Raw genomic sequence first — 13,735 nt, 5'->3', positions numbered from 1 at the left:
TTGGGCTCCTCACCTAAGAAAAAATGTGCTGACATTGGAGAGGGTTCAGAGAAGGTCCACAAGGATGATTCCGGGAATGAAAGGGTTATAATATGAGGAACGTTTGTTGGCTCAGGGTCTGTATTCACTGGTATTTAGAAGGATGAGGGGGGATCTCATTGAAAGGCCTAGAAAGAGTAGATGTGGAAAGGATGTATCGAATGGTGAGGGAGTCTAGGCCAAGAGGGCACAACTTCAGGATGCCCTGAACTTCAGGATAGGGGGCATCCATTTGAAACAGATGTGGAGAAATTTCTTCATCCAGAGAATTTTGAATTTTTGGAATTTATTACCACAGACAGCTGTGGAGGCCAGGTCACTGAATGTATTTAAGGTAGAGCTAGACAGGTTCTTAATTGGACATGGCATCAAAGGTTACGGGGAGAAGGCCAAGGAGTGGGGCTGAGGAGGAGAAAAAAGGATCAGCCATGATTGAATGGCAGAGATGACAAGATGGGCCAAATGGCCTAATTACACTCCTATATTTATGGTCAATGGTCTTAAAATGGGGAATTGCTGAGAGGCGGGGCTCAAAGAGCCAGAAGGGTATATTCTGTGCTGAATTTCAACAAATAAAATAAATAATGTCACTTTCGGTGTGTTTAATCAAGTAACCCCTTCCTCAGCCTTCACCACTCCAAAGAAACCAATCCAGCCTGACGGGACTTCTCATTGCTATAACAGTCCCTCTCTTGTAACAATCTGATGGAGGATCTCAGGGGGTTGAACAGCAGCTCCATATTCCAGAATTAAATACTATTCTGTGTAGGCTTTATACTTAAACAAACACCTGCTAATAATACAGATTTTTACTAAATTGTACCCCTTACCATCACTGGCTTCAAAATCCTTGAACGCAAGCTCAGACCCCAAGTCATCCAGCAGGACCTCCCCATTCAGAGTGAACGTCATGGTGTTCTCGTTCATGTCAGCCAGGCAGCCGACGACATCTCCTGCCTGCCAGGAGCGGCCGAAGTGTTCGTTACCCTGGTGCCACCGCTGGGCCTGTAGCAGACATCAAGTATGGATGGTCACAAGGCAGAAAGCTCAGTGCCCTGTTGTACAGTCAGTGTTAACCAAGGCAAAGCACAGTGTGCACGCATATACACACACACACACACACACTCACACACATATATACGCGCGCATACACATACAACTTTCTTAATCAAGGAGTAAAGAATAAACTTTCTTATTTACATCATTTCAATGCTCTTGGTGATGCTGCTATGTTAACATAACATGACATTGGCTTACCAGAGCAATCCCATACACCAACCACCCCCCTCTCCAATTTTTCTTGAAACCTATTCTCCGAGTACCTGGAATCAGTTGCCAGATGATGTGGTCAAGGCAAGTATAATTTAAACATTTAAGAGGCATTTAGATAGGTACATGGAGGGGAAGGGTTTGGAGGGTGACAGGCTGAATGCAGGCAACTGGGACTAATAGGGAGGATGTTGTGATCGACATGGACCAGTTGGGCCAAAGGGCCTGTTTCTATGCTGTATTTCGCCATGACTCCAGAAGCTTTTGAATCTTCTGCCTGATGGGAAGTGGTAGAAGAGAGAATTCCTTGGGTGGGCGTGTTTCTTGTTTGATACCAGAGGTGTGGCACTGCATTCAAGCTGGAGTTGGTGCTGCCCCTAGTGGCTGCTCGGCAGAAGACAAGCTGTATTGTGTTCAACTGCAGACTGCTGCAACATTCGTGGATTCAGGGTCTTGGACAATTTTTTTGTGTGACTGTATTTAACTGTTATCTTATATGTGTTTGCTATCTTAAATATGCTTGTGCTGTGTGTGACTATTGGCACTGTGTTTTGCACCTTGGCCCTGGAGTAATGTTATTTTGTTTGGCTGTATTCATTGGTATTCATGTATAGTTGAATGACAATTAAACTTGAACTTGAACTATTTTGGCTGCTTTCTCAAGGCAGCAGGTAGTGTAGAGGAAGTCAGTGGAGGGGAGGCTGGTTTATGCGGTGGACCGGGCTGTGTGCCGTGTACCGCTGTACAAGCACCAGGGCAAACCTCCCATGCAAGTCAGCTTGCAACCTCAACCGTGCTTCCAGCCACCAATTTGGTGTAAAGGTCTGGCAGCTCCACTCACAGAGGGAAAGAAATAAAACTAGGCTCTGTCAGGTATATCTCTGGCAGAGATTCAAGGGAACAGCAGCTCAGGCAAGGAAGTGCAAAAGCGAACAGACAAAAAGGAGCATTCAAAGCAGGCTTAAGCAGCTGCCAAAAGCCGACATGATACACTCACATATTGCTGGTGCGGGTAAGTGGGAAAAAAAGGTAGCACATGTATCAGGGAATGTTGTAGAGGGCCAGGGGGAGGTAGGGTGTACACAGAGGGTTTAGGTTGTTGTGATGCATCGATCTGGAGCTGTACAAAAATTAGCAGTGTTTTTCATTCCCCAGTTCAAGTGCATTGTGGTGATGCAGCTAGTAAAGGTGCTGCCACACATCTTCAGTTACTCAGGTTTAATCCTGACCTCAGGCGCTGTCTGTGCAGAGTTTGCACGCTCATATTACGACCTTTTTGTTTGCCCATTTATTTATTGATTGATTGACATACAGTGCGGAACAGGCACTTCCAACCATTCGAGCTGCACCGCCCAGCAAACCTCGATTTAAACCTTGTCTAATCAGGGGACAAGTTACAATGACCAATTAACCAATCAACCAGTTCATCTTTGGACTGTGAGAGGAAACTGGAGCAAACTCACAGGGTCAGGAGAGAACGTACAAGCTTCTTATTGACAGTGGCAGGAAATGAACCCGGGTTGCTGGTACTGTAAAGCGCTGTGCTAACCACTACACTTTTTCCACACAGATGTGGGATGTGGAAGCAAGCTTTTTGAAGACAGTTGGACGGTACATGGATTGGAAAAGTTTACTAAGTTAGGGACCAAACACGGGCAAACGGGACTGTCTCAGATGTGCATCGAGGTCAGTGAGGACCAGTCAGGCCAAGGGGGTTGCTTCCATGCCGTAAGACTCTATGACTCTACCTACAGGTTAGTAGGTTAATTTGCTTCTATAAATTGCCCATATTGAACAGCAGTTGCTGAGAATATGGGGAGAGTAAGATGAGATTACTGTAGGTTTGGTGTAGGCCTGTCTCTGTGCTGTATTTTTTATGACTCTATAGCTCGATGGGAGTTAGCAGGTTAAATGGGTTGGCAGGGACCAGATAGGCTGAGGGACCTATTTCTGTGCTGTATTTCCCTACAGCTCTATGGCTCAATGAGAGACCCCATTTCAAATGTTTCAACAGGAACCAGATAGGCAAAGGGGCCTATTTCTGTGCTGTATTTCCCTATGACTCTATAGCTTCAATGGGAGACCCCATTTTAAATGTTTCGACAGGGGCCAGATTGGCCCGGGGCCTATTTCTGTGCTGTATTTATCTATGACTCTATGACTAGTGGAATTAAGTGTCTGATGCTCAGTGTAGACTCAATAGGCCGTACAGCCCGTGTGGATCTGTGATTCAATGACACTCTCATCACAGTTACTCAGGCAGATATCCACACCTACCATTAAAACCTGGTGGGAATCTGTAAGTAACAACCTCTGAGGAATATTTCTCCAGCAAATTTCTCTTAAAATGTAGAGAGTAAATTGATAATGCAACTTTAAACTGATGGCTTTGTGATTCCTGAATGGCCCGTCTCATAGAATACAAACCTTGAAACCATCGAACACGAAGGATTGGTCATCGGTCCCAAGCTCCTGATCTGAGCGGCAGCCAGGTCGGGTCCAGCCAATGCGCATGTCGCCTGCAGTCACCGCTTCAAACTCAAAGTACCACTTCCCACTTCTCACAGCGTAGGTTTTCTCCGCACGAAATATACGAAATCGTTGAGCCGCGTTGTTTGACTGAGCGGATCGTGCAGCTGCAATTTACCAATAAATAAAAAAAACACAAGAAAGAAATATAAACAGAAAATGTTGGAAATATCAGCAAGTCAAGCAGCATCTATAGAGCGAGAATCACGGAGTCAGAGCTTCCAGTTGACCCTTCTAAAATTTATTTCTGTAAAGTAGTTGTAAAAAACAAAAACAGACTTCTTGGAACCATTGGGCAGGATCATTAAAATATGTTCAGAATTCTGTCTTTAAGACATTAATGGTGGGTCTAAGATTCATCTCCTAATAGCTGTAGCAGAGTGAAATTATAGTAATGGAGGTATTCAGATATGAGGCTCCTTTCTATCTGAACCCTTATAGCAGTACCTAAGAAGTCAATCCACAGCCCTAGGCTTGGAAAATAGAGTGTGGCCAATTTGCAGAAAAATGGCATCCTTCCATTTAGCAAGCTTAAGTTCCCACCTCCCAATCCTAAACAAAAAGTGGGAAAGCAAAGAACAGCTTATCCTTGTTATCCTATACATTTAATATTTCAAGCCTAGAACAAAGCAACCATCTCTTCTCATACCACCCTGAAATGGAACAACATTCCAATGTTTACAGCCTCATTGCATCTCTAGTTCAGCTCTATCAAATCCATCTCTAAATTCCAATTCCCTTTCCAACATTCCAAATGATAAAGTGGTTTATTATTGTCACATGTACCAAGGTACAATTAAAAAAAACTTGTCTTGCAAACAGTCCATACAGATTAATTCACTACAACAGTAATACAAGGTAAATGCAGAATGAAGTGTTACAGTTACAGAGAGAAAGGAGTGTAAAGAGACAAAAAGATGCAAGGTCAAAATGAGATAGGTTGTGAGGTCAAGGAAAAGTCCTTTCATACTCTGCACTAGGGAACCATTCAATAATCCTATAACAATGGGGTAGAAGATATTCTTGAGTCTGTGCTACTTGCTTTCAGGCATTTCTGCCTTCTGAGAGAAGAGACAATGTCTGAGGTGGGTGAGATCTTTGATCATGCTGACTGCAGGAAGTATATGCAGAATCTATGGAGGGGAGACTGGTTTCGATGATATGTCGAGCTGTGTTCACAACTCTGCTGTTCCTTGTGGTTTTGGATATAGCAGTTGCCATCCCAAGCTGCGATGCATCCAGGTAGGATGCTTTCAATGGAGTATTGATACAAATTTCATACCCTCCTGAGGAAGTAGAGGTGCTGATTAGCTTCTTTGGCCATGGCGTCTTCGTGGTTGGACAATGAAAGTCTTTTGGTGATGTACATGCAGGAATTTCATGCAGGTAAATATTATCTTGTGCCTGATGTTGTTTCCTACACCTCTAATACTACTCTCTTTTTTTTAAATAAATGACCTCCTGCATAAAATTATCATGCCAGAATTCATTTGGTTAAAGAATGAGAGGAACTGGAAGTATGGAAAACAACATCAGGCACAAGAAAGTCTGCAGATGTTGGGTGCTCGTTAATTGTGCCTAATTGTCAAACCATGTAAATGCAAATAAGGCACTAACAATGCAAGAGCCAGAATGACTTAACCAAACATTAATATTCATCAAAAACATTTAGAGAAACGGTGCTGAAGGAAGGGCTTGGCACACCAGTAATTAGGCTGAAGTCAGTCTCTATTCCGTGGATAATCAAGACTTTATTGCAAGCTCCAATTTGCAAAGACATTGGCAAAGCAGTTCCGATTGCAGACATACTGGTTCAGGAACATTTAACAATTTATGTCAGCGGCAGGAGACTGATTGCTACAGAAACTGCAAGTGCCTCCATCCCTAACAGGTAATAGCTACTTATTAACACATTATTCCCTGCTATTTCTTTATGGGTAATGAGCTATAGGCAGAGTAAATGGTAGGTTTCTTCTGAAAACTCTCCACTTTTCATTGCATTTATATTTTCTCTGATACTTGACAAAGGAGACAGCAGACTTCTTGTACTCAGGAGTCCCTCTTGACTGAGTTTCTCGCTCATTTTTGAACAACAGGGTGCCACAGTGATGCAGTGAGCAGCCTCTCAGCAACAGAGATCCGGATTTAATCTGGATCTCCAGCACTGTCCATGTGGAGGTCATATTTATCCTGTTACTGCATGGGTCTCCTTTGGCTTCCTCCCACATCTCAAAGTTGGGTGGGTTTGCAGTTCAAGGGTCTGCAGGCACCCTTGCCGTATTCTTGGAAACGATCTGATACAGTACAATTATGAATTGCACCTATTGTGTAGGCGAGTGATAAAACCTTAGCAAAGATTTAAACTGCAACTGGAATTGGAATTGGTTTATTATTGTCACATGTACCAAGATACAGCTTGCCTTCCACACTGTTCATACAGATCAGTTAATTACACAGTGTACGGAGGTAGAACAAGGTAAAACAATAACAATGCAAAATAAAGTGCAACAGTTACATAGAAAGGGCAGTGTAGGTAGACAATAAAGTGCAGGCTCATAATGAGATTTCTTTGAGGGCAAGCATCCACCTTATCATTCAAGAGGTCCATTCAAGAGTCTGATAACAGTGGGTTAGAAGCTGAACTTGAGCCTGATGTTATGTGCTTTTAGGCATTTGTATCTTCTGCTCTAGAGGAGAGGGGAGAAAAGAAAATGTCCAGGGTCTGTCAGGTCTTTGATTATGCTGGCTACTTTACTGAGGCAGCGAGAAGTATCGGCAGAGGTCATAGAGGGGAGGTTGGTTTTCGCGACGTGCTGAGCTCTGTTCACAATTCTCTGTATACGTACACAACGCTGGAAGAACTCAGCAGGTCAGGCAGCATCCGTGAGAAAAGGAAACCTGATGAAGGGTCTCGGCCCGAAACGTTGGCTACTCTTTTCACACAGATGCTGCCTGACCTGCTGAGTTCTTCCAGCGTTGTGTACGTATTCTTTGATCCACAGCATCTGCAGTTGTATTTTTGTGTTACAATTCTCTGTACTTTTTCGTGGTCACGTTCAGAGCAGTTGCCATACCAAACCGTTAAGCATCCAGAGAGAATTCTTTCTGCGGTAAAGGTATACAGGGATATGCCATATTTCTTTAGTGTTGATGGGAATGTTGATAAAATAAAGTACAGATGACTGTAAATAGGTGGCTGATTATTGGCACACAATTTATGAGGCATTTTTATGTTGTATCACTCAGTAACTTCTCTCCTTAATTGAAAGAAGAGAATAATTTGCCAAAGAATTGGATTTCACCCTTACTTTGTGAAGCCGTTAGGTTTGCTGATCATGAAGTTCTAAAATCAAATGAAGACTTTAAGTCCCGTAAATAGCCACTAGTACCATCAGTAAAGGGAGATCATACTGCAACTACCAAATCTTCAAAGACTAGTTCACTGCCTGTTTATTCACCATGACTAGTTTAGCTGCCAATACCCACTATTTGAGTGGTGAATCCTCCCATTCCCTACCAAGGAGAAGATCTTATAGCTAACAAAATAGTTTAAAACAGTTCATTTACTTTCAGTGATATCCGTTTAAATTCAAACAACATTCTTAAAGCACATTTAAAAATTCACAGAGGATTTTCTGTCTCCCCAAACATTCCCAAATTACAAACCATTTCCAACACAGAAAGGATTCCCAAAACACAGGTATAATTCCAAAAAATTAAAAAGCATACCAACGACAAAGATGAATCAATAGTCTATCAGAGAAATAGAAGCCAGAGGAATGGATTCTAGTCACCCTGCCTTTCTATCATTCTTCTTGATATAATCATTCTTTATAAGCCTGAGCTCCTCCCAACACATATATGCTTTTTTTTCCTGCCAATTAGGTGACTTCACACGTGCTGTATATGATATTTTCATAGAGACCCTATTCACACAGACGGTCTAAAAGCTTCTTGGAGACACAGATCCTAGCCAATCACAAATAATGCAGTGACACAAACTTTCTTGAGTACATAAAACTCCCAACATTAATAGATCAGTTACTGATATGCTAAGTGATTGTCTCCATCTGGTCTATAAGCTTCCTTGAACTAAATAGATTAGCCAGTATGGTCTGTTTTGAAGCAAGCCCAATCAAATAAACCATTGTCTTATCTTGCACCTCTTAAACAGCAAAAAGCCAGATGCAGTGACCAACATCCTACTTTCTGTAGATGGTGAGTCTGTTTGTAAATCTTGTTCCTTCTTCAACTTCAAACTGATTATTGCTTTTCATTTACTTTTCGAATTGATGGTGATTCCCATTTACTTCCAGAAGCTAAAAAAAAGAATATCAGTTGGAAGATTAACTTACAACTGTTTAAGCTGCTGAATTTGGCAAAAAGAAGAGACCCCTGGCCCCGGAAGCAAATATCCATCAAATTTGGCTTGATAAATTGGAACCATGTTGAGCATCAAAACCCAAAATATCAATAGGATGCTTTTTACCCTGAATGCAGCATTACAACATGACCTGCAGCTGCCTGGAGCAGTCGCACCTGCTGTGCCTTTGACACTAGGAATCATAATAAACAGGTTTCAGTCTTAAAGAATTCTCTAAAGTAGCCATGACAAAGCAGCATAAAAGACTCCTGTAGAGCTGATGGGAAACACAGAGGAATGGGAGTGGGAGATCATGTCATTTGTGTACGTGACCACAATTCCTGTCTCTGCAATCAAGTGCTCTATCGTGACGAATAGAATCTCCCTCTGCAAAGACCACAGAACATATCACCGTTGGACACTGCTGCATTTTATATTTCAGATTCATTCATCACGATATATGCAAGAAACATAATCAGTGTACATCGTTCCCCATATTCATTGGACCATCAGAACAATACTACTGTGCATCAATGCTTGTCTCCAACATGAAGTGTTTTAGAGGCTGTTACAGCAAGCCAGCATATCAGTGTCCATTTCCCTCAAAGCCTTTGCACTGACCGTACCAAGCTTCAGTGAATCCCTCAGCGCCTCCGACTGCACCTTGGAGTGTACCAGTTAACAGTATTCACTTATGGACTTCTCTTCACACTGGACAACCTACAAAGTGAGCTGTTGATCTTTCAACAGTAATCAGAATCAGAATCAAGATCAGGTTTATGATCACTGACATATGTCATAAAAATTGTTGTTATATGGCAGTAATACAGCACGATACATTAAAAATCGCAGTAAATTACAATAAGAAATACAAATGAACAAATAGTGCAAAAACAGTGGAAATAGTGAGGTAGTGTTTCTGACCACTCAGAAATCTAATAATGCCAGAGGAGAAGAAGCTATTTCTAAAATGCTGAATCACAGAGTCAAAGAGTCATAGAGAATTGCAGCACAGAACAGGCCCTTCAGTCCATCTAGTGCATGCCAAAACCATTTAAACTGCCAATTTCCATCGACCTACACGGGACCATAGCCCTCCATACCCCTATCATCCATGTACCTATCCAAATCCCTCATAAGCATTGAAATCAAGCTTGCATGCACCACTTGTGCTAGCAGCTCATTCCACATTCTCAGACCCTCTGAGTGAAGAAGTTTCCCCTCATGTTCCCCTTAAACATCTCACCTTTCATCCTTAACCAATGACCTCTGGTTACTCTCACCCAGCCTTAGTAGAAGAAGCCTGTTTGCCATTTACACTATCTAAACCCGACAGCACCTTTGTAAATTTTCTCTGCACCCTTTCAACCTTGCTTACTTCTTTCCTGTAGTTAGGTGACCAAAGCTGCACAAAATACTCCAAATTAGGCCTCACCAACATTTTATACAACTTCAATATAACATCCCATCTTCTATACTTAATACATTGATTTATGAAGGCCAGTGTGCCAAAAGCTTTCTTTACAAACTTAACTACCTGCGATGCCACTTTCAACAAATTAGGGACCTGTATTCCCAGATCCCTTTGTTCTACCACACATCTCAGTGCTCTACCATTCATTGTGTAAGAACTACCCAGGTTGGTCCTACTGAAGTGCAAAACCTGACACTTGCTGGCATTGAATTCCATCTGCCATTTTTCAGCCCATTTTTCCAGCTGTTGCAAATCCCTCTGCACCCATGATACCCTTTACTACTGTCCACTACATGTCCAATCTTGATTTCATCCACAAATTTACTGATCCAGTTAACCACATTATCATCCACATCATGGATATAGATGACAAACAACAAGGGACCCAGCACTGATCTCTGCAACATGCCACTAGTCACAGACCTCCAGTCAGAGAAGCAACTATCTAATAACACTCTCTGCCTTCTCCCACAAAGCCAATATCTAATCCAATTTACTACCTCATCCTGAATGCCGAGGGACTGAAACTTCTTGGTCAGCCTCCCATGCCGGACCTTGTCAAATGCTTTGTTCATGTAGACATCTGCTGCCTTGCCTTCATCCACTTTCCTATAACTTCCTCGAAAATCTCCATAAGGTTGGTTAGACGTGACCTACCATATATGAAGCCATGCTGACTGTCCTTAATCTGTCCGTGGCTATCCAAATACATGTATATCTGGTCCCTTGGAATATCTTCCATTTCCCGCAACTAATGTCAGACTCATCGGCCTATAATTTCCTGGTTTCTGCTTAGAGACTTCTTTTTTAATAGTGGAACAACACTGGCTATCCTCCAGTCCTCTGGTACCTCTCCTGTTGCTGAGGATGTTTCAGATATCTCTGCTATGGCCCTGAAAATTTCTGCACTTGCCTCCCATAGGGTCAGAGGGAACACCTTGTCAGGCCTTAGTATTTATCCACCTTGATTTGCCTCAGGGTAGCAAATACCTCCTCCTCTGTAATCTGTACAGGGTCCAAGAAGTTTATGCTCTGTATCCGTCTCCCGAGTAAACAGAGATGTAAAGAATTCATTGAACATTTCCCACATCTGTTTTGACTCCACACATGGATTACTGCTCTGGTCTTCTGGAGGACCAATTTTGTCTCTAGCAATCCTTTTGCTCTTAGCATATCTGTACAATCCTTTATAGGATTCTCCTTCACCTTGTCTGCGAGAAGAACTTCATGCCTTCTTTTAACCTTCCTGATTTCTTTTTTAAGTGTTCCCTTGCATTTCTTGTACTCCACGAGCACTTCATTTGTTCCTTCTTGTCTAAACCTGCCTTTTTTTCTCTTAACTAGGCCTCAACATTTCTTGAAATCCAATGTTCCCTCTACTTGTTATCTTTACCTTTTATTCTGACCGGCACATACAAGCTTTGTACACTCAAAATTTCATTTTTGAAGGCCTCCTACTTTCCAAGTACACCTTTGCCAGAAAATAGCCTAACTCAATTCACAGTCGCCAGATCATTTCTGATACCATCAAACTTGAATCTCAACCCGTGAACCAGACATATCTTTTTCATATTTTCTTTGAAAATAATAGCATTATGGACACTGGAAGAAAAATGTGCCCCTACATAAACTTCTGTCACTGGTAACAGTCTGCAATCTCTTTACTAATGTTACGTATTCAGGCAACAATCAATATATATGAGTTAGGCAAAGGGTTTTTATAACAAATAACACGTTTATTAAACACTGAAAACAAACCCCCCAAAAGTAAACAAACTCAAACATAACCGGAAAACAGCTGCTGTGCGACAGCTTAAATAGTTCTTAAAGCGATGCAGCAAAAACAGTTCTTACAGCGATGTTGAAAAAAAACAGTTCTTTAAAGCGGTATGCCGAAAGTTCAAAAGCTCACAGTCCATTTTAAAAGGAGAGACTTTTTAAGGCGATTCAAATTCTCTTCCACGTCGTTGTCCTTCGATCCCCGGCGTCGAACTTTTCCCATGAATACTTTTATGAAATGTAACGGTTTAAAGGCACTGACCTTTCCTTCCACACTATTCTCAAATCCTTTCTGGTCATCCCAGGGATTAACAGCAAGAATAGTCAACGGAATCCTTCCGAATGAGGATCAAATAAGGTCAAAACCAATCCACCGTCGAAAATCGATTCTCCTCGATCTTTATCTTCCAAATTCTTATTTTCACTCTCCACCAGCAAAGAAACTGCTGGCAATGACCTTTTAAACTTTAGGCATTAGATAAAACTTCATTTTTCAACTAAACTGCGTCATCACATTAAATCACGCAGTGGCATGAAGTCAACTTGGCAAATCCAGCCACGAACTGCCCCACCTGACAGGGTGGGTCTTCCGTTTATAACCTGTAAAAAAAACCTGTCACATGACCTCTACTGGCGGGAAAATGACGTCACTCCACCATCACAAGACCATTACCTCAAGTCAAGTATAACTTCAACCCCAGTCACGTGACAAGGGTACCACTGTCACGTGTCACGGGTACGTAACACTAATTTATTCCTCTAAATCGCTAGGACTGCTGGGTGATCTGTAATATAGCCCCATTAATGTAGTCATACCTTTCTTATTTCTCAATTCCACCCATAGAGCCTCACTGGTTGAGTTCTGCAGTCTGTCCTGATGGACCACTGCGGTGACATTTTCCCTGACTAGTAATACCACCCCTCCTCTGTTAATCCCACCCACTCTGTCATGTCTAAAACAACTCCAGAATATTGAGCTGCCAGTCCTGCCCCTCCTGCAACCAAGTCTCACGAATGGCTACAATGTCATAATTCCAGATGTTGATTCGTGCACTGAGCTCATCCACCTTTCCTATGATTCTTGTTGCGTTGCAATATATGCATCTCAGGACACTAGTCACACCATGCACAAGCTTTTGGTTCTTAATTTTGTCTGAGGTTTTACCAATATCTGCCTCCACAACCTCTCCAATAACTGTTCTGGCATTCTAGTTCCCATGTAGTTTAAACCCCACCATGCAGCATTAACAAACCTTCCCACTAGAATATCATACCTCAGCACCTGATTGGAAAGCTGAAAATGCTGGGTCTGAACACCTCCCTCTCCAACTGGATCCTAGACTTCCTGACTGGGAGACCTCAGTCAGTCTGGATTGGGAGCAGCATCTCCAACACCATCACACTGAACATGGGGGCCCCCAGGGCTGTGTGCTCAGTCCACTGCTGTTCACTCTGCTGACCCACGACTGTGCAGCAATACACAGCTTAAATCACATCATCAAATTCGCCGATGACATGACCGTGGTGGGTCTCATCAGCACGAATGATAAGTCAGCATACAGGGAGGAGGTGCAGCAGCTAACGGACTGGTGCAGAGCCAACAACCTGTCTCTGAATGTGAACAATACAAAAGAGATGGTTGTTGACTTCAGGTACCGCAAGGCTCAGTGCTGGGACCCCAGTTGTTTACAATATATATTAATGATTTAGACGAGGGAATTAAATGCAGCATCTCCAAGTTTGCGGATGACATGAAGCTGGGCGGCGGTGTTAGCTGTGAGGAGGATGCTAAGAGGATGCAGGGTGACTTGGATAGGTTAGGTGGGTGGGCAAATTCATGGCAGATGCAATTTAATGTGGATAAATGTGAGGTTATCCACTTTGGTTGAAAGAACAGGAAAACAGATTATTATCTTAACGGTGGCCGATTAGGAAAAGGGGAGATGCAATGAGACCTGGGTGTCATTGTACACTAGTCATTGAAGGTGGGCATGCAGGTACAGCAGGCGGTGAAAAAGGCAAATGGTATGTTGGCATTCATAGCAAAAGGATTTGAGTACAGGAGCAGGGAGGTTCTACTGCAGTTGTACAAGGCCTTGGTGAGACAGCACCTAGAATATTGTGTGCAGTTTTGGTCCCCTAATCTGAGGAAAGACATTCTTGCCATAGAGGAAGTACAGAGAAGGTTCACCAGATTGATTCCTGGGATGGCAGGACTTTCATATGAAGAAAGACTGGATCGGCTACACTTATACTCACTGGAATTTAGAAGATTGAGGGAG

The 13,735-nt window shown here is 42.5% G+C and overlaps 1 protein-coding gene across 2 annotated transcripts in view; it reads right to left on the bottom strand.

Annotated features, from left to right (window-relative positions):
- The window catches only part of ryr2a (ryanodine receptor 2a (cardiac)), a 727,422-nt gene that overhangs the window by 309,785 nt on the left and 403,902 nt on the right, over positions 1-13,735 (bottom strand). For both annotated transcript variants that reach the window (XM_073050574.1, XM_073050575.1), the window contains exons 26-27: positions 3,736-3,944; positions 870-1,044 (exon numbers count right to left, since the gene is read on the bottom strand). In XM_073050574.1, coding sequence (XP_072906675.1) covers positions 870-1,044; positions 3,736-3,944 — 384 coding nt within the window. The remainder of the gene's footprint in view (positions 1-869; positions 1,045-3,735; positions 3,945-13,735) is intronic.

This window comes from Hemitrygon akajei, chromosome 7 (assembly GCF_048418815.1).
Source record: "Hemitrygon akajei chromosome 7, sHemAka1.3, whole genome shotgun sequence".
Classification (NCBI taxonomy): domain Eukaryota; kingdom Metazoa; phylum Chordata; class Chondrichthyes; order Myliobatiformes; family Dasyatidae; genus Hemitrygon; species Hemitrygon akajei.
Note: the sequence above shows the minus strand (reverse complement) of the source record. Positions and strands in the feature narration are given on the sequence as shown.